We start from the raw sequence: 19,781 nt of genomic DNA, 5'->3' as shown, positions 1-19,781 counted from the left end.
TGTCATGAAAGACCCCGAAATTATGGGCGATGGAGTTAACAGGCGATTGGATTTGATAAAAGATCATTTGAGTCCCAAAGATGCACCTTCTTCCATAGACGAAGCTTATGAAAAATCAGAATGGAAGGTACGATCATACTCGGAACAATGACTTTATCAAAGCGCGCATGCATAACCAATTTGTTTATGTAGGATACTCTGGACACTGTGAAAGGAAGAAGAAACAAGAACAGACAGCCAGATAACAATAATCATGGTTATGTGCGCCAGAAAACTCAAGGGAAGTTGTGGGTCCGGGAGCGCATCATTGCTTTGGTCGACAAGCAGACTTTCCGAGAGATTGGCAGTACTGCTGGAAACGCAAAGTACGACGAAAAAGGAAAAGCTTTGGATTACACTCCAGCCAACTTTATATCTGGAACAGCAAAAGTGAATCAAAGAGACGTTGTCATTGCCGCTGATGACTTTTCTATCCGTGCCGGACACGCTGATGGTGCCGTTTGGGGAAAATCAGTAAGTGCTTTTCTGTAGACAAAATTAATGGCACAAACCTTAAAACTTACATACAAATTTGAAGCTTTATACAGAGCAGTTGGCAAGAAAACTTAAAATTCCATTGGTAAGCGCTCGATTGTGAACGTAAACAATGTCTGAATCTAATCAACTTGTTTACCACATAAGATCCGCCTGATAGACGGTAGTAGCGGTGGTGGTTCTGTCACTTTGGCACTGAAAAATGGTACATATCTTCCTCCTCTCATAGGTATGCACGATTCAATAGCAAGTTTGAGCGAGATACCTGTTGTTGCTGCCGCATTAGGCCCCAGTAAGTGAAGATCATCATAAGCTATCCAGTAAAGGTACCATAATTTATTTAAATTTGCTTTTAACAGCCGTGGGATTGGGAGCTGCACGTGCTACTTTGACTCACTTCTCCGTCATGGCTAGTAAAGTCGGATCTCTTTTCGCAGCTGGGCCACCTGTCGTTGCCAATGCGACATATGAGACGGTTACCAAGCAGGAATTGGGCGGTGCACTGCTGCATACTTCAAATGGTACTATAGACAACTTGGTAGAAACGGAGGAAGAGTGTTTTGAGCAAATCCGACAATTTCTATCCTATTTGCCAAATAACACAACCAAGCTACCACCTCGAGGAACACAGAATGATATCGTTGATCGGTGCGACGATAGACTTCTCGATATTATACCCAAACGGAGACAGCGTAGCTATCAAGTCAGAGAAATATTAGAACTTGTGTTGGATCAGGGTTCTTGGTTCGAAATAGGCGAAAGATGGGGTGAAGGAGCTGTTTGTGGTTTCGGGCGTCTGAACGGTTACGCAGTCGGTATCTTAGCCTTTGATTGCAGCAAGACAGGTTCAGTCATATCTACTGCAGGGTCACAAAAGTTTCGACGCCATATTGATCTCTGCGAGGTATTTGGGCTGCCTATCGTGAACTTTGCTGACTACGCGGGATTCACTATTGGTACCAAAGCCGAAAAGGAAGCGTAGGTGTCCTTGGAGAAAAATGCTCAAAGGAAACATAGACTTGATTTAACGCGTCTAATTTACAGTACAATCCGATATGGATCCACTCTCATTGCCGCGCTCTACCAGGGTGATGTTCCTTACTTCAGCGTTGTCCTACGAAAAGTCTTTGGTGTAGCTGGAGCAGCTTTTGTAGATAACAGAATACCAAACATGAGAGTCGCTTGGCCCAGTGGAGATTGGGGAAGTTTACCTTTGGAGGGCGGTATTTACGTAAGTTTTTGAAAGTGGTTATTAATGGCAAGGTTATGACAGAATTAACGAGTCGTCATCCGTCTTAGGCTGCTTATAAACGTGAACTTGATGCAGCTGGAGAGAATCGCAATAAGCTCTATGAAAGTATTCTTGCTCAATTCGAAGCTGTTCGCTCGCCTGTTCGAACCGCTGAAAACTTCGATATCCCTGAAATCATTGATCCTAGGCATACCAGACCGATTTTATGCGACTGGGTTCGCCTTATGTACGAAAATATTCTTCCAGGAAGATTGGAGAAAGTCAAAGTGAACGGACCAAAGATATTATACCGTCCATAAGCAATGGCAGCAAACAAATTATTTTGTCGAATATTCTGCTATTCGTGATTAGGTCTAAATGAGTTGAATAAAAATTGAACCAATTTGTTACAAAAAAAAGAAGAAGAAAGGTATATTCTGTCTGCTTTTCAGATATCATCCTTAGCCCAGCTAGGATAATCTGTCTCATAGGACCAGTCGTCAGTCGAGTACTTGATAGCATGTAGCCATATGCAGAGCTCATCTTGCGTGAAGTCGGGTGGAGACAATATGCTACACACGGGGCACGCAATCATATCCTTAGACTTCTCATCCTTTTTGGTTTCCGGATAATTCCATTCGCCATCATCGTAAGAAGACGCTTTGGTCATTTTATCGACGACATCATTGATATCGTCAGGATTGTGCTTCCCTTTGCCAAGCAAGTCGCCCCAAACAAGGGGAGAGGAATATAGCGGATCATTAGCAATTGGATAGCCCAGGTATTGTAAATGAACACGGATCTGATGTGTTCGGCCCGTAAATGGATAGCATCGTACAATGCTGGTTTTCCCGTTGTAGCTTTGTCGTTCGAAAACCGTTCTGGACTCCTTTCCGTCTTCATGTACACAGTTGAGTCCTAACTTGAACGAGACTGTCTTGATCGGTTCATTGCATTCAATGCGCCCTCTGAATCAATTTTACGATAACAGTGAGCACGACAAAGTGATAGCCATACATTCTTGCAATCCTTTTGAATGAGACTTACTCAGGGAACTCTCCAATGACTTTGCACACATACTCTTTCCTGATGGTTCTTGTAGACATTTGTCGTTCAAATTCTTGTGCTTTCTGTGGACTTGTCGCTATCAGCATTAATCCAGACGTCAATCTATCCAATCTGTTAATCGCTACCAACCATTATAATATTTTAGTTGTCAAGAAAACTGCTTGAGCTGCACGGATGGAGAGGTTGGACTCACGGTATAATTTGGGTATTTGATGTTCCTTTTGCAAAATATGTATGACAGTGTTATGGCGATAGCGCCCGCTTGGGTGGACCTGTAATTCCAAAAAGTTATTACAATGATGCTCCAAAGATACGTGGAAAAGATGCTGTAATACATACTGGAATACTTCCAGGTTTGTCAATGACAATGTATCCATCCGTGCGTGCAATAATTTTGATATTTTGATCCGTTACTGGTGGTTCATGGCGATGAATCTGATGTCCTATTACATCCTGGCTTTTGATAATTGTGTCAGGAGAACATTTTTCTCCATTGATGGTTATGAGACCTTTGCTGATAGCATATTCCTAATGAGTGGACATAAGTTTGAAAAATGTTACCGTCAGCACACTCAAGCCAATGTTTGCAATCAAGACAATACATACATAATAGACTTGAGTTTGATCTCGGAACTCTGTTGAGAATACCTCCAGGAGACTTCTCCCCATCCATCGGCCTTTTGCAAAAGCTTGGTATTTGTAGTAATACGGTCGAACTTTCCGTAAGCCTACTCCAGATATAGATCAATAAAATGAACGTTGAGTTGAATGTCTTTCATTTCGGTTACTCAGTCAAGTTATTCAAACCTTTTTCAAAGTAGAATTCAACATCGTTAAGATCGTCGGTAGAATGGATGTCAATTGTCTTGATCTGCTTTTTATACTGCTTTTTGATCCGAGGTTCCATCTCTTGCTCGCTTTTTCGCTTTGTTTGAAGGTGGATGTTCTGAACCTTTGGAATCAGATAAGGAGATTCAAATAGGAACCTAATGCGAGGTAGATAACCATACCTGATCAGCATTTGCCTCCATTTGCAGTAGGGAGAAATTTACAAATGCCAAAAACGCTGGAATACCAAAATCTGCAATGACGTCTTGAGGCTCGAGCCGGTGCCTATTTTCTCTGACCAGTCCGTACTCAGATTTATCGCTACATCTTCTTCTCCTCATTACATCCCTTTAGCCATGTTTTCTAGAGCTAATCCTTTTGACGAAGTAGTCAGTAAGTAAAAACTCGCAAAAGCAGCCTACCATTGACACTCGCATTCGGGTCACTTTGCCAAGCTTACTCAACATATCTTTAACCTTTTCAGCATCCGCTACCAGCGAAAACCTGACTTCCGAGAATTGGGAGCTTCTCTTGAACGTATGCGATCGTGTTTCAAGAAGCTCTCCCGACGCGTAAGCATTAACAACTCAAGCTAACTTGGTTACCACTGTCTACATGACGATGGCAACCATTGCCCCTTGTCTTGGCATATCGTTTTCTAACTCACTTTTATTATGCAACTTTTCGATGCCAAGCGCAAGAGACTGTGTAGCAGCTGTTCAAAAACGATTACAAAGCAAGAACGCCAATGTTCAGCTGTATTCTTTGGCGGTAAGTGAGAGACTTGGCAACCGTCATAACGGCTGCGACTATATACTCAGCTGAAAGCCCTTTGAACTGAGTTTATCGATTTCTCTCACCTAGTTGGCACAAGCTCTAGTCAAGAACTGCGATCTAACAGTTCATCGTGAAATCTCCTCAAGAACTTTTACCTCTTCTTTGGTCAAAATAATAAATGACAAGGTAAGAGGGTTTCTCGAGACATTGTTGTCTAGCCATCCACTTGTCTAATTAACTCGACGTATAGACTACGCATACCAGCGTTCGACAGCGAGCTCTGGAACTCATACAGTCGTGTGCATTTGATTTTAGATCTGATCCTAGTCTTGGACTCATGAACGAGACGTACCTTTCTCTTCGATCACAAGGTGTGATATTCCCGTCGCCACAGAAGCCAAAGAAGGAAACTCAGAGTGAATTAGATAAACAGAAGGAGGAAGAGGAATTTCAGTTGGCATTGGCGTTATCACTGTCTGAATCAGAGAATAAGCCCAAGTACCAGGTAGGACCATCATAAGTCCCTTTTGTACGATCGATCCTGAAGAATTTCAAAAAGTTAAACGGTCGCACAATGATTAGGCACCAGGCAAGGCAACAGCTTCGTCTACCCAGAAGGCACCAAACTCAGAGGCACCACCGTCCGAACCTGGAAAGCCTAGCCGTGTCCGAGCCCTATACGATTTTCAACCTACTGAGCAGGGAGAACTTGGATTCCAGAAGGGTGACATTATACGAGTTCTTGAAAGTGTTTACAGAGATTGGTGGAAAGGAGAGCTTCGCGGCAAGACGGGCATTTTCCCAGTTAACTATGTGGTATGGGTTACATTTCTACTTTAGCATGTAAAGTGATTGGGGTTTAACTGAGGTATGATTGCAGGAAAAGATCGTCGACCCTACCCCTGCCGACTTATTGCGTGAAGCTCAAATGGAAGACGAAGTCATGGATATGTCTCCTAAAGTAGAGCAATTGATTCAACTGTTGTCTAAAATTGACCCCCGACGAGACTCCTTTGCTGAGAACGAACAGTTGCAATCCCTATATAACGAGACTTTGGCCATCCGACCCAAGCTAGTAAAGCTGATCGAGAAATACAGTCTTAAGAAAGGTATGGAAAAAACGGTGGTATTCCATAGAATGTAAGATCATTGTTTCATAGCCAATGACAACTTACTGTTCCGGTATATGCAGATGAATTGGTTGCTCTAAATGAAAAGTTCATGAAAGCAAGAACATCCTATGACAAAATGCTCGAGAATTCAATTGCAAGATATAGTTCCCCTCCTGTTGGTAAGTTATTCTGTCACATGCTAAGAACGCACTGTTAAAATAAGTCACCAATGTTTCATGTCTACAGACCCATATGGACAGCCTCAACCACAATATGGCGCTTACCCTCCATCACAAGCCGAACCATACCCAAACTATCCTCAGCAGCAACCACCACGACAAGATTACTACGCCAGCCAATCACAGCAACAACCAGTTCAGCACCAGCCGATTCCAACTGCCACACCCGATGTGTATGCGGGATACCAGCAGCCACCCGCTCAGGGTGGCTATTATACTTCGCCTGCACAGCACCAGCAACAGCCCCAACCTCCCCATGATGCACAGTCATCCAACACCTATCAAGGATACAATACCCAACAATCCCATGAGCCGGTTCGATGGTCTTAAAGTATTCAAATATTATTACTGTAAATTTTTTTATGTGCAAAGCAGAAGGCAAATTTGTCTGTGATTAACCTTTTCTCCGTCCCATACACTGTCAAATGAGGCTTTTGTGATCGTTTTTGTGAAGTTGATCATTACTATTGAGGAATAAAGAAAAACCAGAAATGAAATGATATGACAGATAGTGTTGATCAAAGTGGAGGAGATCCTGCTTTGCTACCAATAATAAAAGAGAGTGCAGGCCAAAGTTATTATGAGAGGCACCGAAGAAATGAAACAAAAAGGAGATCCAGTAAGTAAACAGAAGGTGGTGATTTATGTAAGTCGCGGCAGAAGAAGAAAGCAGTGTAATGTTATTAGACATTGATGGATGAGGGGGATGATGTTCTGTAGGAGGAGCAACGAGGGGAAGTCTTGGTATTATCGTCTATTGGCGCCAGCGCTGTTGGTTTTCTTGTTGGCAGGTGTATTCATTCCCTATCAAAATGAATGATACGCTTAGATGACAGAACGCTGGGGAGGTTTGACCATGTGCCATTCAATTAAAAATCATTGTGACATTCACCCTTACCTTCAGTTGCAAAAATTCGCTTTCAAGTTCATCCTCTTCCTTACCAGTAACAGGCGCATCTAGTCGTAACGGGGTGCTTGAGCGATCAGCGGCGGCACGGCGTCTTGGAGTATCACCCCGACTGCTATAGCCATGGGATCGTCTGTCTTGTAATTCCAGACCTGCAGCTGCGCGCTTTCGCAGATTTCGCTTCGATGCTGTTCGGTAAGCCGTTTCACGAGCAAGTTCTAATGATAAGCCAGGTTAATAAGAATTGCCGGAAAGAAATTTCAAGCCACTGGGGAAGATGTCACTCACCACTCGATCGTTCACCAATATCATCCCTGTCTTCTACGATTTGTTTCTTTTTCTCTGCTATCGCTGCCATCATCATGTCGTGCAGGTTTTGTTTTTCAAACTTCAAGTAAAACAATGTAAATTAATTTTTTTTTTTTTTAACTTTTTTATATGAGGCAATGGATGAAGGACACTGTACCTGGTACTCCTCTTCCACAGCTTCAGAGTCCAACTCGTACTGTTTTTGAACGCATTCTAGTTGGTAGTCACCAAATGCTTTGGCGTCAGAAATTGCCTTGTTCCGCATTTCTTCTAGGTCACGTACAACCTCTTGGAATGCAGCGTGAGTGCCTGTGGGTCCCAGGATTCGTTAGAAATTTTGTAAGCCAGACATCACGACCAGTGGTGTATATAGTCAAATAAAATTTAAACATTGAAAAAATAAATGAAAAAGAAGGAAACCATGCTGGCTACAACTTGCCTTCTTGAATTGCCTGTAGTTCTTCTTGTAGGTTTCTTAATCGCTCTCGGTAAATACTAAAAGTGATATACAGCATGATATTAGAATCTTTTAGAAGCAAATATCGACAGGGACTGCTTGAACTTACTCTTCTTTGGCGTCTTCAAAATCTTTGTCTAGCCAGGCTAGTCTTTCGCCATATTCTCGCACCTTTCGACTCAATCTGCTTTCTACAATGTCCATACCGTCTATAGCAAAAGCGATATAGGTTATTAAAATGTATAAAATACACGGTGATTACATGCTTTAACAAGTAATACCATCGGACCAATCCTGCCCATATTGCTGTCGTTGGTCGTGATAGGAATGTTGATTATAGGAATCGTTTTCAGGATGCCACCGTTGGTACTCATCGTATCTATACATTGGCTCATCCATATGGTTGTAAACCTTCATGGACACATGGTTATAGTAAGGCGCTTCGGATCCTCGATATCCTTCCGTGTGGTTCTGATATGGATCCACTTGGCTATACGGTGGATAAGCCGAACTTGGGGGCTGTTGCTGAGAAGCATAGGATGGAGTCATATGTTCATAGTAGCGTTCGTCCCTTTGTGAGTCTCGATACGGTAGGGTTGGTGGAGGGGGAGTGAATCGTTCTGCAGCATGGGGGGGCTGCTGTGGGTACTTTTGATTTGAGTCATTAGGGTATGGATGGAGCGGAGAAGTCATGGGAGGATTATGACCATTGCGGTCTGCTCCTGCTTGAGCAAAGACGTAGCCGAATTGAGGAAGCATTGAAAATAAAATGGAATGGCGCGGAGGAGATTTTTGTTCTGAGGCTAGCGGGTCGTCGGTTCCTTTTTTCAAAAAAAATGTCGCTTTGTCTCTGACCCACCCTCTACTTTCACACTCCGAATATCACTGACAAAACTTCCATGGAAAGCTTTTATGGTCATTGTTACAGAATAAAAGGGTTTGAAAAAGGTATATTCATTCCTCATCTACATTTGAATTGGAGCTATACTGATGTTTGCCACGCTGCTGGAATCCCGTCATTCCCCTGCCACTTCCAATCACACCAACTAGGTTCAAAGGAGGACATTAGTTGGTCGTCTAACCCACTTTTTCCATTCATAGACCATGACGGTTGCTTACCTTTGCCCTCTGGATTATCGGGTGTTTTGAAGATACTCTTCTTATTGATGGGGATCGCTGACGTTTTCTTTTTCTTTTCAGCCTTGGTGGCAAAGTTGAGCCATGCATTTTTCTTGACTTCCACTGCCGCTGGCTTCTTTGGCTTCTTCGCTTGTGGTTGCTTCTTCGTCCCGTCGCCGCTTTCAACGTTGCTAGCCGGTCGCTTGTTCTTGTATTTGTTCTCTATAGGTTTGATGTCTTCGGCTTTTACGATTTCAACGTCCTGATAGCCAGCAAAGATGACAGAATACACCACTCCACTTCCTCCTACATTAGAAATCTTTGCCTTGTAATACTTTCCGTCTGCTTGATATTTTGCCATTACCTCTTGGCCGACACTGTATTGCTGGAAAAGCGTTGTGGCCGTCCTCGTTGATGGAGATTCGTCTTCCTTTGGTTTCTCTTGTGTCTTAGTAGGCGTCGCCTCCGCCGATCGGGCTGGACTTTGTACATTCTCAAATTGGGTTGTAAGTGCGATGAGCTCTACTAAATCATTCTTCAGCTTTATTAGCTCACTGTTTTGCGGATCGCTTTCTAGCGATGCCTCAATTTGCTCCAATTGGTAGCGATATCCTGCTATCTCATCGGCTGACATGGTTTGAACGATTGGGATTAGGAAGAGTGTAATCGCAGTCTCGTCAATTTTTTGTGTGTTTTGCGCTGGGTTGAAATCAGGGTTAGGGGATAAGGTCAACATTTATTGTACAGCACAGCACTGCAAACCATGATTCGATGGATTGCTATACAAAAACTATATATTTCAACGATAGATAGATGCCTCTTTTATTAGACACAATGATTATACATGGAATTAAATATGGAGTGGGGAAATCATCAATAAAGTACATCCTTGACCCATCTGGAGAAGAAGTCCAAGCTGTTCTCTGGTTGATCGTAAGGGACCTACGTCAAATAAATTAACAATTAACTTTATACTAGAGCCCGACATATTCAATAAATATACATACCATGTGACCAGCATCGTAGACTCTAAGGAAGGTCAAGTTGCCGTACTTTCGCATTTCGCCAGCAGGCTGAGCAAAGTACTATGTTAGACCTTGAAAAATTGAACAGGAGAAACCGAGCATAACATACCTCTTGAGTAATCCAGCTAAACCATTCCTCATCTTCAGCCTGTTGAAATCCTTCTTTGCCAGTCCAATCAAGCTCGAGAGTCCATGCCTTGTTTCCCACCCTAATGTGAAAAGTTAAATAATCATCAGATAACTAAACATAATGTCCAGTCCTTGTAATTTTTCAGATACGATGTTTACCAATTGCAAATACAATCCTTATCGCCTATTGAAACGGTGTTAATCTGTGCAAATTCGCAATTTATATATGCGTCCCGGAGTTACGTACCAGCATAAATCAACACACGGATGCCAGCGGCAAGCATTTCTGAAACGAGGGGGGCAAAGTTCTTGGGGCTGGACAACAGCGTTAACATAAGAGCAGTATATCTTAACAGCCGTACTTCTAATTTGATACTTTACTTATCAGCAGTCAAGCCAAAGCGGTAACCAACTTGATTCTGGCAGCTCTCGTACTTCTCTACTGCATCGTCAATACCAAGTTCAGCGCGTACATCAGGTCGGTTGGCCCAGATTTCGAGGCCGGTCAAAACGTCATAGCACAACGAGTTTCCTTCGTCACATCTCTTACGGATATCATATGGATCTACATACAAGTAAGCTAACTGCCATTCATTTCGTGCTTATCAAACTTCAGCACTTACTTCGGCCGTTCTTTCCACATGCTGACTCCAAAGGTGCGCAGCCGGCTAGGACAGGAAGGCATGTTAAGGTTCCGGGGTGGTCGTAGCAGAATTTTGAGAGCCTCTTGCATCTTGGAAGTGCCTTCTTCATGGAATCACAGGTATCCTCCTCGAACACAGGTGTTTCTTTTGAAGAGCGTTACTTTCACGAAGTTATACTTGACAGAGTGACTTGTTGAACACAACAACCTACCTTCATCACAACCAAAATCGATGTACTTTTCCATTTGGATGAGAGGGTCAGTCCATCCATTACCAATTAACATGGAATCCAATTGGAAGTTGGGTGGTGTAGAGCTTTGTTGACGCTTAACAATTTCTCTTCCAAGAGCAGGAAGATAATGGCCGGCTGTCGGATAACCAAATACGGAATAAATAGTCTAATTCAGTGGGGCAGAGGTGGGAGTTTCACACACTTACCATAGGATTCACCTGAAATATGGAAATACTTTTCAGCATATTGAGGGAATTCCTCAAAGAACAATACCAAGAATGCATAAGTAGCCTTTGCAGCTTGTTCGCTTGTTCCGACTCGGCTCTTGCCATAACTATAACCAACTTGGATAGGCTACACATATAATGTATGAGTCCGCGCGTTGTACGAACTCATATGAACGCAAGATAAATGATTTACCTGGTCCAAAAAGATCATATTGGCAAAGTTGTTCCAGCTATAAGGGTTGTAAGCAGTTTCATTTCCAGCAGCTGTGACAAGACATGGGCTATCGGGTGGCGGTTAAAAAGGGGTGTGAATGAAGCCCTTCACTATCTCAAATAAATTACCCATGTTCCATCCACAGTCCTGTAAGCGAGCTACACCCAGGTCCACCGTTGAGCCAGAGCACGGTCTCGCTTGAAACCGATTGGAAGCGTGATTCAAAAAACCAGAAGAAAAAGTGATCGTCTGTTTCCTCGATATCAAGGTATCCGGAGTACTTGGTAGAGCAGATAATGAATGAAATGAGCATATACGAACTTGATTGGATACCGGCAAATGGCATACTGCCACAGACTCACCTGCACAACGTCGTCGCAAAAGTTAGGCTGTTTGATACGGACGGAGTAGCCTTTCAGCTCGTCATTTTGCAAAGTTTTCAGCCACTGCTGATCAGTAGGTTCCGGCTTCGACAATGTAGTTTGGAGACTCGCAGAGACAGCGCAAATGCCGCATGCCGACAGCAAAATGCTTTTCCAAAGCATGGTTTCGAATGTAAGAGTTTGCCACTTCCTATTCAAAATTAGCTTTTATGTCCGGCAGGATTCATTTTTATGACATATTTTATGTGGTGATTTTTGTATGGGTTTAAAGTATTTGAACACCCTATAGGTAGTAGACCTTGTCTGCATTGAATTGCCTTGACATATAACGAGGAACTAATTTTGAATACTTTGATCCTGTTAGTTCTATAGAGAAGTCAGAGGAATTGTCAACGTCTTAAAGATAGACCTAAGGAACAGTGAGTAACATGTAGCCATACCGTGCAGAGAGAGCACGATTAGTAGTATTAGGAGCTATTATTGGGAAAGAGTCAGAGGAATTCGACAAGTAATAATAATTCGGTCAGTTTCAGTAGAGAGGACGTATATCTTTTATTTTAGTATCATTCGCTCTGATATTCTTGGGGCATAGGTACTGAACACAGTGAGCGCCGTCGGGCATAGGGAACGGTTTGCATTGTTGAATTTAGGCCACGTGACTTTACAGCAGCATCCCATATTCATGAGATGGCAGTCAATTCTTTTAAAGCACTCAACCTGGAAAATGTGGAAATTAGCCTTGAAAAGCTGGCGAGCTCCCTTCAAAAGAGCTATATTGGAATAATTGATGTTGTCTTCCAACTCTTTCCTGAGAGGATGAGCTTATTCAGGCTTTGAGCCAAACATTAGATTGCCAAGGAGAGGAAATGAACCTGTCAAATTGAACCAGTGACAGCTGTAACAGAATATACAACAAGCTAAAGCCTTCTTAATCTACTCTGCCAACGTGAATGTCCATTGGTTCTTCTATGGGAACTCTTATCATCAAGAGATTGATCAGTAGTCTGATAAGAATGATGGCTGATATAACCTCGAGTCATTAATGCTACTAGACATTGTACGTATTTGCGTTTTTATAATTGTAAAAAGCATCTTGGTTCGCTATGAAAATGGTGAACGTGACAATCTAGCAACTGTAACTCGATTATAAATAATCCCACTTCGCGATTGGCTTGTGCCTTTCTAAAGGTGCGGTGCACACACGCACTCTATTTGGGAGTTTTGCAAGGCCGGTTCACTTTATGGTGGAAGACGGATCAAATACACAGACAAAGTGAGAAGCAAATCCAAAAGATGTGACAGGTTTTGACCTTCACTGACCCCAGGCATTTTGTCACGCCATTTGGTTGTGTCAATGTTAATGTTTATTTGCGAGTTTCATGCATCCGTTTGACACCTTATTCCACTATCGGATGTTCAAGACACCTATCAATTGGGCCATCATATGATCTGTCTAGAACGACATGGAAGCGTATGACATGACTTTTCTTTCAAAACCGCAAATGCTGACTGCTACTTGTGGGTTTCTCAACATCGCGATATATCCAATCAAACTGTTCGCGGACATATGGCAAAGAGCGAACTACTGCGCCGCGTAGAGTCAAGTATAGCTAACATAATCAGGCAAACAAAGGAAATAAATCAACTCATGAAGAAAACAGTGGACCATATATCGATTGTTCGGCATCGAAGTATCCTATCTCATATACTTCCTAACTGCTCCATAGCATTACTTAGGAGTAGATGAGATCATCCGTATGAGTTAGTCGGTGACATTTGTCAATGCACTTGAATTCGACAAACTAAAAAGACATGCTGTTCATAGGATTCTGCTGTCTGGTTGAAAATGCTTCACATTATGAGAAGACTCTGTCTCCGTGAAATCCACCACACATTTTTGGAAAGCGGCAGCTTGCGTGATGAGACATCGTATTCAAGCGCCGAATCAAAAACTACGCTGCCACAGGTTTTGCCTTACGGGAGTTTTTTTTTTTTTTTTTTTTCTTTCCATTCTTTCAGCAATTCCCTTCAAAGGCTACCCATTTTCACTATTTCACTAGGAGCGATACTTCTACCAAGTGTGTAGCTTGATACTGAGAAAACTACTACTAATAGTGTATTGCTAACCTTCATGTCTCCTTCAGCCATGCAACGGCGTGGCAGATCCGCCAACGGTTCACGACGACGACAGCCGCTTGCTCAAACACAATCTTCTTCAGAAGACGACAGCTCTGATTCTGGCTCAGTGACACGATGTATATGTGGCGAAATACGTATGTGGTGCTCCGTTTTTCCGCTTTGACAAAGTAGACGTTCAGCTTACCCACCGTTTCTTTCTAGACAATGTCGGCCTCATGGTCCAATGCGATAAGTGCGAAGTCTGGCAACATTGCTCTTGCATTGGTCTCTTGGAACAAGACATTCCAGAGCAGTATTATTGTGAAGAATGTCGTCCAGAGAATCATAGTTGGATTAAGCAACCTAATGGAAGGTAAGGCATTTCTCCTTACAGGGTCCGCGGGCCATTTGTAGCATTCGCTCACTCATTCTTTGCTTTCACTGTCACCTTTTTAGAAGCAAAAGACTGTATCATCCTGATGGTTCGTCAGATAAAAAGCAACAGCCCAAGAAACGAATGACAAATAATAGCCGTGAAGCTGATGTACCGTTAGCAGATATTTTGTTAAGTCGGGCGGTTGTCAACGGAGAAGGACCTGCGACCGTCCCCAGTGACGAAAACACTAAAGAGGAAGTAGAAGAAACCATCGTGCTACCTCCTATTGTTGAAGGAATTGAAGAAGCTGTTAAACGAAGAAGTCGGAGAAGTGTGGAAGAAGCCCAACATGCAGCAACCCTAGCAGCCGCAGCCGCCGCCGCCGCAGCAACCGCACACAAACGATCACGGAGTCATAGTACGGAAGAAGAAAAGCCAGCAGAACCCAAAGATGGAATACCTGAAATTGGACTTGAAGAAAGCGATACTGATATCAAAAGCAAACGACCAAGACGGACTGGCGGTCAACGATCGAATGGCGATAAAAAACTGATTATGCCCAAAAAGCAGCCTGGCAGGAAAGGACCAGCCAAACGAACCAAGAATGCTCGATCACGAACGTCTACACCACAATTATCTGATAACGAAGTCATGCCACCACAGGAAAAGGTCGAAGAATCCAGCGCTCCAGCCAAGGTCCGGTACCCGTCTGCTAAGATGAGTCTATGGGAGATGAATCGTAGAGCGAAACAGATTCTGGAGTACATCAGCTCTGTTCAAGTGGAGATGGCCAACAAGCCAACCCCTCTCAAAGGCAAGGCAGTTGAAGACGGTTCATCTGCCCGTCTCGATGTACCAGCATCACCGGCATCCTCCGTGAGCAGTGCTACGACTTTACCGCTGGATTCGCACACTGAAGAGCCAGGGGGTGGTGAGCAGACGTCGCTGGAGATCATGGATCGGTTAACGCGCGAATTGATCAAGTTTCAGAATAAATTTAGCACGTCGTCTTACCACCCTCCTTCAAGGCAGGCGCTGGATCCAATGCCAAACACCAGTAGTGCCGAAGACCACAGTCTAACGGTCCCTACTGCCAGCAACGCTTAAATGCAATCCTAATGCGCACCTATAATTATACACAACCCCCATTAACTAACCTAGCCGTCTCTGTGTTTTCCTTCTACTACCTTCGCTTTTGCAATGTTTGTACATATTCTTTTCCAATCAACATAGTATTTCCTCAATTCAATATGTGTCTCTCTCTTTTATTTCTATATTATTCCAATGGGAGTGCATTCTCTCTCTCTCCACCCACATTTCTCCTCCCACACTACACCATACAATAAAAATTTGCACGTTACGCAAATCAAAACAGCATTACTTACCCTCGTGCTACGGACATGATTGCATTACATATTGCATTCGTTTTGCAACTCAACTCAATTCAATATGATTTCTTGTTTAATAAGTCAAGCATAAGGATATATATAGCAAAGAAGGTTCTATTCAGATACAAATTGCGTACAGCTGAAATTATGAAAAATATTGTGCGTGAGAGAATAGATAATAAGAAAAATAAAGAGACTTGTGTGACGGAGTGCAACTAACCCTCTATGTTGTTGACTAGTCGCTTTTTTTTCCTTCAGTGGGCTTTTTTTTAGATGGAGGAAAAGAGGGAGGGAAATCCACAAATTACTTTTTTTTTTTATTGAGCAAAGACAGCAAGTGCAACAAGAGCAAGGAGGGAAGCAGGAGCAGTCAATGCGGAAGCACCGGACTTGGCAGATGTAGCGGGAGCAGCAGAACCACTGGCAGCGGGGGCGACGCCGGAACCAGAAGCAGCAGTGGTGGTGTTGGTGGTGGTAGCATTGCCGAAGGGAGTCATGGTGACGGAGTCCTCCATGTATGGGTTAGTGATGTTGTTGCAGGTAGCGACATCCAAAACGTTCTTGTAAGCAGCCTTAATTTGAGGAAGATACTTCATGGCAAGAGTCATGGTAGTGTTATCAATTTCGTGGGTCAAGACAATGTTACCGTAGGTAGCATAACTACCGTTGGTACCCATAGTGATGAAATCTTGGTAGGTCTGTTCAACAGTGGTTTCAGGAACGGAATTGCCAGCAGCCCAGTCATCAGTGTCGAGATCCCAGATGACGGCAGTCAAGTTGAGTTGGGTGGCGATCCATCTGACACGGTCATCAACATCACCGAAGGCAGGACGCCAGTACTTGGGGGTAACACCAGTAACAAACTTGATGGCCTTTTGGGTATAGTAAAGTTCGGCAAGGACTTCTTGATCAGTCAAGGTGGTCATAAGCTGATGGGACCAGGTGTGGTCAGCAATATGATGGCCATCCTTAAGACCACGCATGGCACCATAGGGCCAATCCAAGACGTTGGAACCAATATAGAACATACTGGCCTTCAAGTTTTGCTGTTGCAAAAAGTCATAGAAAGCATTGTGGGAGCAGTTAGGACCATCATCGTAGGTCAAACCCCAGGTTTCAGGTTCCTCGCAACGGTAGATATCAGCATTGATACCAGCAGCCTTGGGAATGGTGCAGAGGGAGCTAGACCACCAGCAGTCAGGATCAGTGGTGGCACTGTAGCCAGTGAAGTCAAGACCGCCAGCAGCAGTGGCCTTACGAACGGGAGCAGTGGGCTTCTTGGTCCAATCAATGGAATTGTACAAAGAGGTGAATTCAGCACTGGTGTTCATACCATTGGTAGTGGCAGTTTCCCAAATATTGGGCCATTGCTTAGGATCAATGGTCAAACCAGGGACGCTGTAAGCCTGGCATTCGGTGTTAACGTCATAGGATGTGGTTTGAGGGATGCTGGGGATGGTGATGGCGAGGGGGTTAGTGCCACCGGTAAGGGGGGAGGCAGCAGCAGCAGCGCTAGTAGTAGCAGCGGCAGCAGTGCTCTTAGGAGCAGCAGTGGTGCTGCTCTTAGCAGCGCTAGAAACTGCCTTCTTCTCGGCAGCTTGAGCAGCGGCGGCTAAGGTGGTGAGTGCAACAAAGGATTTCCAATGCATTGTTGTAGTTAGTTGGTTTAACAAAGGAGAGTAATGGGGAAGAGGTAGGGAAAAAGAGAGGATATATAGAAAATTTGGAAGACCAAAAGCCTCAAGGCTGAGGATTGGCTTGCTCTTTTTATAAGTTACACGTCTCCCCAAAAAGGTTCAGTGACAATATAATCTCAGCAAAAGGATTGCAACCACGCACAAGGTTTGCCGGGAGTCTGAATGCTTCTTCGCGCCTTTTCCGGGAATGGACCTTGTGGTAATGCAAAGTTGGAGTGAAGGATCGACCCTGGACTGACAGATCACAGCGGTGGTTCGAACTGGTAAAGAAGTAGGCAAGGCTAAAACAGTGTTAAATTGACTATTTGTGTTAAATTGCCTTGCTTTGTATAATATTCTATTCAATAGAAGGGGCTGCCCTTTCTACGTTCACCAACTGAGGGCAAAATAGTGTCCCTTGAAATTCAACTGCAAATGTTGTACAAGCATGGCCGCTTAATTTAGATTGAACAACCGATGGTTTAGTTCTCAGCCACCAATCACGATGGGCAATGTTTATTACTGCTTTTACTGCCGCCTTAGCGATTCAGAAGGATGCCTGTGCATACGTCTAAGCTGCATAGGGAAAAAGACTACACGATGGCCAGACGTTCATGCGCATGAAAGAGAGAAACAAAAAGAGGTTTCAGTTTTAGCGTTGACGTTGAGCCAAAAGTCCAGCAGATTTTTTTTTTTTTTTTGTTTCTCAACCACGTTTGGTTTCAGTTGCTGTGTAGCTGCCGAGACAAAAGTTGTTTCTAACAGAGTGAATCATATAAAAACCTCGACCCCCCAGCGCTAAAACAGTTAAACACGCTCGTGCGCTTCATATTTGGCTACAAGCAAACACTCTTAGAACCCATCGTTTCTTCCCTACTATTATTATTAACCCTATTTCGGGAAAAAGTAAATCATACTGCGTTAAACAATGGCCGCTAGCAATGCTTCGTCCGCCGTGCTGACTCCCGCCGAAGTCCTTGCAAAGAGTCAATTCGACCTATTCCCGACCGCTCCGTATGATCATAATAGCAATAATCCATTAGCTATGCAGCCTCTTTTGGAAGATCAATCGGCATGGATGATGATGAATTTGAATTCAACTCCAGTTCGACACCTTTCACTTGATCGAGGCCGTCCAGCGGTAGACATATCACACCATCGTCGACATACTATGCCTGCTGGTCTTTCCAATGCCTTCGATGAAGTCGCCCCAGCCCTATTGCCTACTACGGAAATGGATGCACTCACATTACCCGGTTACTATCCGGCCATGTTTGTCGACGCGCTGCCCTCACCTCCATTTATGGATACGAGTGGCCCATCTAGCCTGCACTCCAGCCTGCAGCCCAGCCTACAATCCAGTAAAGCCTCGTCTCTCGCCAGCAGTCCTAAAACAATTTCCTCCGCCTCCTCCGTCAAGCCTGCTGGAAGACGTAAGTCTTCGCATAGCTCTGTGGCTGCCGCAGTGGCTTTGACAGTTCATGAGCCCACCACGCATTTTATCAACGATATCGAACATCTGACCTTTATGTATTCTCATGATCGTCATATCAAGCAATACACCATTCGAGTCGATATTGACGATGTCGATCTCAGTGAAATTGATGACGAATTTAGACTAGCAAGCGCGGTAAGTTAAGGAAATACTTTTTTATTTGGGAAAAAGATAAACTTTATTTACATGTATCAATCCCCCCCCAAATAGGTCTATCCTAGAGCCAACGTGCCATTAGATGAATATACTGGCAACCGATGGGAGTATGAGACCTCATGCAACAAATTGGGTTGGCAATTAGCTCATAAAAACTGCGAAACACTCTTTGGCCGAAGAGGTCTTATTCAACGTGCTGTCGATTCCTATCGTAATCGTCATCGAGAACTCCGATCGCGAAGAGTGACACGCCAAGAAAAAATCGCGAATGGAACGTTAAGAAAGCGACAAGCAAAGCGACGCAAACAGAAGTCACTACGATCACCTTCTGCTGAACTATGTGAATCACCAGATACCTCCAATCGTCCGAAAAGAGTCGGAGAAACCATCACCATTTCTCATCCCAAGAAAGGTTCACGACATAGAATTTGCTTTGTGATCAACGACATACCGCCGTGTGCCAGCTCAAAAGAACGATACAAGTTGTACAACGATATAGACGTAGGACAAAATGCTCAGTACCGTCAATGGTGCAACGAAGTCAGCTGGCGCCTGGTGGTCAAGAATCCCTGTCTGGCCAACGACGAGCTGCTACTTGAAAGTGCCGTCAATGAATGCATACGAAGAAAATCGCCCTCGGAATTGCAGCAACTGGCACAGACAGAACAACAACCGCCCATCAATGCCTTTCCTTACCATTCACATTTTGACTCCAGTCACCTGCAATCATTGATGATCCAACCCTGAACCTCTTTTTTTTCTTTTCATTGTTCCAAGCGTTTATTACTGTATATATTGCTCATTTCATTTGTTTATTACTCTGAATCATCTCTTGTAAACATTTTCTCCACGGATCTTCCGGGTTGTTTTATTAAAAAGAAAAATAAACCCGACACATGTACCATTTAAACCATCCCCACTTCTGAGGGCTTCCATTTCGGCAGTGAGACATTATGTCTTTGCTGAGTACTTTTACAATCTTAAACCCTACCCAACATATTTTACACGTCGACGTAATTGCTTATCGACCATGCCGTTTCAATCGGAAATGTTAGCATAGAATATGTGGGAAAAAATAAGAAAACTGCTTTCCTTTTAATTGAATGGTTTTATATAGTGGGGGGGGGGTTTAACTCG

The 19,781-nt window shown here is 43.6% G+C and overlaps 10 protein-coding genes across 10 annotated transcripts; 4 read left to right on the top strand and 6 right to left on the bottom strand.

Moving 5' to 3' along the window:
• Nucleotides 1-4: 4 nt before the first annotated feature.
• On the top strand, nt 5-2,258 carry K450DRAFT_247193 (uncharacterized protein; the record flags this gene model as incomplete). Its single annotated transcript, XM_051590026.1, has 7 exons — nt 5-127; nt 193-513; nt 578-619; nt 682-826; nt 894-1,512; nt 1,579-1,765; nt 1,834-2,258. The coding sequence occupies 7 exons, from the start codon at nt 5-7 to the stop codon at nt 2,083-2,085; spliced, it is 1,689 nt and encodes a 562-aa protein (XP_051443503.1). The 3' UTR covers nt 2,086-2,258.
• K450DRAFT_247188 (uncharacterized protein) lies at nt 2,135-4,115 on the bottom strand. The gene is made up of 7 exons (XM_051590025.1): nt 3,844-4,115; nt 3,641-3,779; nt 3,440-3,561; nt 3,173-3,361; nt 3,027-3,105; nt 2,813-2,954; nt 2,135-2,733 (listed from the first exon to the last, which is right to left on the bottom strand). Exons 1-7 carry the CDS (start codon nt 4,000-4,002, stop codon nt 2,214-2,216), a joined length of 1,350 nt encoding a protein of 449 aa, XP_051443502.1. The 5' UTR covers nt 4,003-4,115; the 3' UTR covers nt 2,135-2,213.
• K450DRAFT_247183 (uncharacterized protein) lies at nt 3,940-6,165 on the top strand. The gene is made up of 9 exons (XM_051590024.1): nt 3,940-4,054; nt 4,146-4,233; nt 4,357-4,432; nt 4,526-4,624; nt 4,689-4,943; nt 5,021-5,251; nt 5,319-5,547; nt 5,631-5,729; nt 5,797-6,165. The coding sequence occupies exons 1-9, from the start codon at nt 4,018-4,020 to the stop codon at nt 6,117-6,119; spliced, it is 1,437 nt and encodes a 478-aa protein (XP_051443501.1). The 5' UTR covers nt 3,940-4,017; the 3' UTR covers nt 6,120-6,165.
• Nucleotides 6,166-6,619, bottom strand: K450DRAFT_247175 (uncharacterized protein). The gene has a single exon (XM_051590023.1). The coding sequence runs from the start codon at nt 6,478-6,480 to the stop codon at nt 6,211-6,213; it is 270 nt and encodes an 89-aa protein (XP_051443500.1). The 5' UTR covers nt 6,481-6,619; the 3' UTR covers nt 6,166-6,210.
• Nucleotides 6,360-8,308, bottom strand: K450DRAFT_247169 (uncharacterized protein). The gene is made up of 8 exons (XM_051590022.1): nt 7,744-8,308; nt 7,572-7,671; nt 7,445-7,500; nt 7,163-7,314; nt 6,985-7,084; nt 6,878-6,914; nt 6,688-6,763; nt 6,360-6,593 (listed from the first exon to the last, which is right to left on the bottom strand). Exons 1-8 carry the CDS (start codon nt 8,219-8,221, stop codon nt 6,537-6,539), a joined length of 1,056 nt encoding a protein of 351 aa, XP_051443499.1. The 5' UTR covers nt 8,222-8,308; the 3' UTR covers nt 6,360-6,536.
• Nucleotide 8,309: 1 nt separating this feature from the next.
• K450DRAFT_247163 (uncharacterized protein) lies at nt 8,310-9,231 on the bottom strand. Its single transcript, XM_051590021.1, has 2 exons — nt 8,582-9,231; nt 8,310-8,508 (listed from the first exon to the last, which is right to left on the bottom strand). The coding sequence occupies exons 1-2, from the start codon at nt 9,213-9,215 to the stop codon at nt 8,417-8,419; spliced, it is 726 nt and encodes a 241-aa protein (XP_051443498.1). The 5' UTR covers nt 9,216-9,231; the 3' UTR covers nt 8,310-8,416.
• Nucleotides 9,232-9,371: 140 nt separating this feature from the next.
• Nucleotides 9,372-11,627, bottom strand: K450DRAFT_247158 (uncharacterized protein). The gene is made up of 11 exons (XM_051590020.1): nt 11,181-11,627; nt 11,032-11,119; nt 10,818-10,965; nt 10,591-10,746; nt 10,359-10,523; nt 10,117-10,300; nt 9,983-10,050; nt 9,895-9,919; nt 9,716-9,815; nt 9,589-9,654; nt 9,372-9,523 (listed from the first exon to the last, which is right to left on the bottom strand). Exons 1-11 carry the CDS (start codon nt 11,396-11,398, stop codon nt 9,455-9,457), a joined length of 1,287 nt encoding a protein of 428 aa, XP_051443497.1. The 5' UTR covers nt 11,399-11,627; the 3' UTR covers nt 9,372-9,454.
• Nucleotides 11,628-12,783: 1,156 nt separating this feature from the next.
• K450DRAFT_247148 (uncharacterized protein) lies at nt 12,784-15,315 on the top strand. Its single transcript, XM_051590019.1, has 5 exons — nt 12,784-13,190; nt 13,261-13,513; nt 13,580-13,708; nt 13,776-13,926; nt 14,013-15,315. The coding sequence occupies exons 1-5, from the start codon at nt 13,179-13,181 to the stop codon at nt 15,034-15,036; spliced, it is 1,569 nt and encodes a 522-aa protein (XP_051443496.1). The 5' UTR covers nt 12,784-13,178; the 3' UTR covers nt 15,037-15,315.
• Nucleotides 15,316-15,585: 270 nt separating this feature from the next.
• K450DRAFT_247136 (uncharacterized protein) lies at nt 15,586-17,358 on the bottom strand. The gene has a single exon (XM_051590018.1). The coding sequence runs from the start codon at nt 16,964-16,966 to the stop codon at nt 15,635-15,637; it is 1,332 nt and encodes a 443-aa protein (XP_051443495.1). The 5' UTR covers nt 16,967-17,358; the 3' UTR covers nt 15,586-15,634.
• Nucleotides 17,359-17,712: 354 nt separating this feature from the next.
• Nucleotides 17,713-19,111, top strand: K450DRAFT_247135 (uncharacterized protein). Its single transcript, XM_051590017.1, has 3 exons — nt 17,713-18,623; nt 18,699-18,984; nt 19,053-19,111. Coding segments are annotated over exons 1-3 (990 nt in total). The 5' UTR covers nt 17,713-17,921; the 3' UTR covers nt 19,055-19,111.
• The last annotated feature ends 670 nt before the right edge of the window (nt 19,112-19,781 follow it).

This window comes from Umbelopsis ramanniana, assembly GCF_025399195.1.
Source record: "Umbelopsis ramanniana AG unplaced genomic scaffold K450scaffold_38, whole genome shotgun sequence".
NCBI classification, from domain to species: Eukaryota; Fungi; Mucoromycota; class Umbelopsidomycetes; order Umbelopsidales; family Umbelopsidaceae; genus Umbelopsis; species Umbelopsis ramanniana.
The sequence above is the reverse complement of the archived record's forward strand: the minus strand, read 5'-3'. Positions and strand labels throughout refer to the sequence as shown.

Coding starts and splice junctions, on each gene's coding strand:
- K450DRAFT_247188 (XM_051590025.1), bottom strand. CDS start 4,002: ATGAGGAGAAGAAGATGTAGCGATAAATCTGAGTACGGACTGGTCAGA. Junction 3,362..3,439: donor ATCAAACTCAAGTCTATTAT/GTATGTATTGTC, acceptor TCCACTCATTAG/GAATATGCTATCAGCAAAGG. Junction 2,734..2,812: donor GTCATTGGAGAGTTCCCTGA/GTAAGTCTCATT, acceptor AAATTGATTCAG/AGGGCGCATTGAATGCAATG.
- K450DRAFT_247183 (XM_051590024.1), top strand. CDS start 4,018: ATGTTTTCTAGAGCTAATCCTTTTGACGAAGTAGTCA. Junction 5,252..5,318: donor GCATTTTCCCAGTTAACTAT/GTGGTATGGGTT, acceptor GTATGATTGCAG/GAAAAGATCGTCGACCCTAC. Junction 5,548..5,630: donor GAAATACAGTCTTAAGAAAG/GTATGGAAAAAA, acceptor CGGTATATGCAG/ATGAATTGGTTGCTCTAAAT.
- K450DRAFT_247175 (XM_051590023.1), bottom strand. CDS start 6,480: ATGTCTAATAACATTACACTGCTTTCTTCTTCTGCCGCGACTTACATA.
- K450DRAFT_247169 (XM_051590022.1), bottom strand. CDS start 8,221: ATGCTTCCTCAATTCGGCTACGTCTTTGCTCAAGCAGGAGCAGACCGC. Junction 7,085..7,162: donor CTGTGGAAGAGGAGTACCAG/GTACAGTGTCCT, acceptor TTTTACTTGAAG/TTTGAAAAACAAAACCTGCA. Junction 6,915..6,984: donor TATTGGTGAACGATCGAGTG/GTGAGTGACATC, acceptor GCTTATCATTAG/AACTTGCTCGTGAAACGGCT.
- K450DRAFT_247163 (XM_051590021.1), bottom strand. CDS start 9,215: ATGTCAGCCGATGAGATAGCAGGATATCGCTACCAATTGGAGCAAATT. Junction 8,509..8,581: donor CGATAATCCAGAGGGCAAAG/GTAAGCAACCGT, acceptor CTTTGAACCTAG/TTGGTGTGATTGGAAGTGGC.
- K450DRAFT_247158 (XM_051590020.1), bottom strand. CDS start 11,398: ATGCCATTTGCCGGTATCCAATCAAGTTCGTATATGCTCATTTCATTC. Junction 10,747..10,817: donor TATTTCAGGTGAATCCTATG/GTAAGTGTGTGA, acceptor GTTATCCGACAG/CCGGCCATTATCTTCCTGCT. Junction 9,655..9,715: donor TTAGCTGGATTACTCAAGAG/GTATGTTATGCT, acceptor TACTTTGCTCAG/CCTGCTGGCGAAATGCGAAA.
- K450DRAFT_247148 (XM_051590019.1), top strand. Junction 13,514..13,579: donor AGGAGCGATACTTCTACCAA/GTGTGTAGCTTG, acceptor TGTCTCCTTCAG/CCATGCAACGGCGTGGCAGA. Junction 13,709..13,775: donor ATGTATATGTGGCGAAATAC/GTATGTGGTGCT, acceptor GTTTCTTTCTAG/ACAATGTCGGCCTCATGGTC.
- K450DRAFT_247136 (XM_051590018.1), bottom strand. CDS start 16,966: ATGCATTGGAAATCCTTTGTTGCACTCACCACCTTAGCCGCCGCTGCT.
- K450DRAFT_247135 (XM_051590017.1), top strand. CDS start 17,922: ATGGCCGCTAGCAATGCTTCGTCCGCCGTGCTGACTCCCGCCGAAGTC. Junction 18,624..18,698: donor AATTTAGACTAGCAAGCGCG/GTAAGTTAAGGA, acceptor CCCCCCAAATAG/GTCTATCCTAGAGCCAACGT.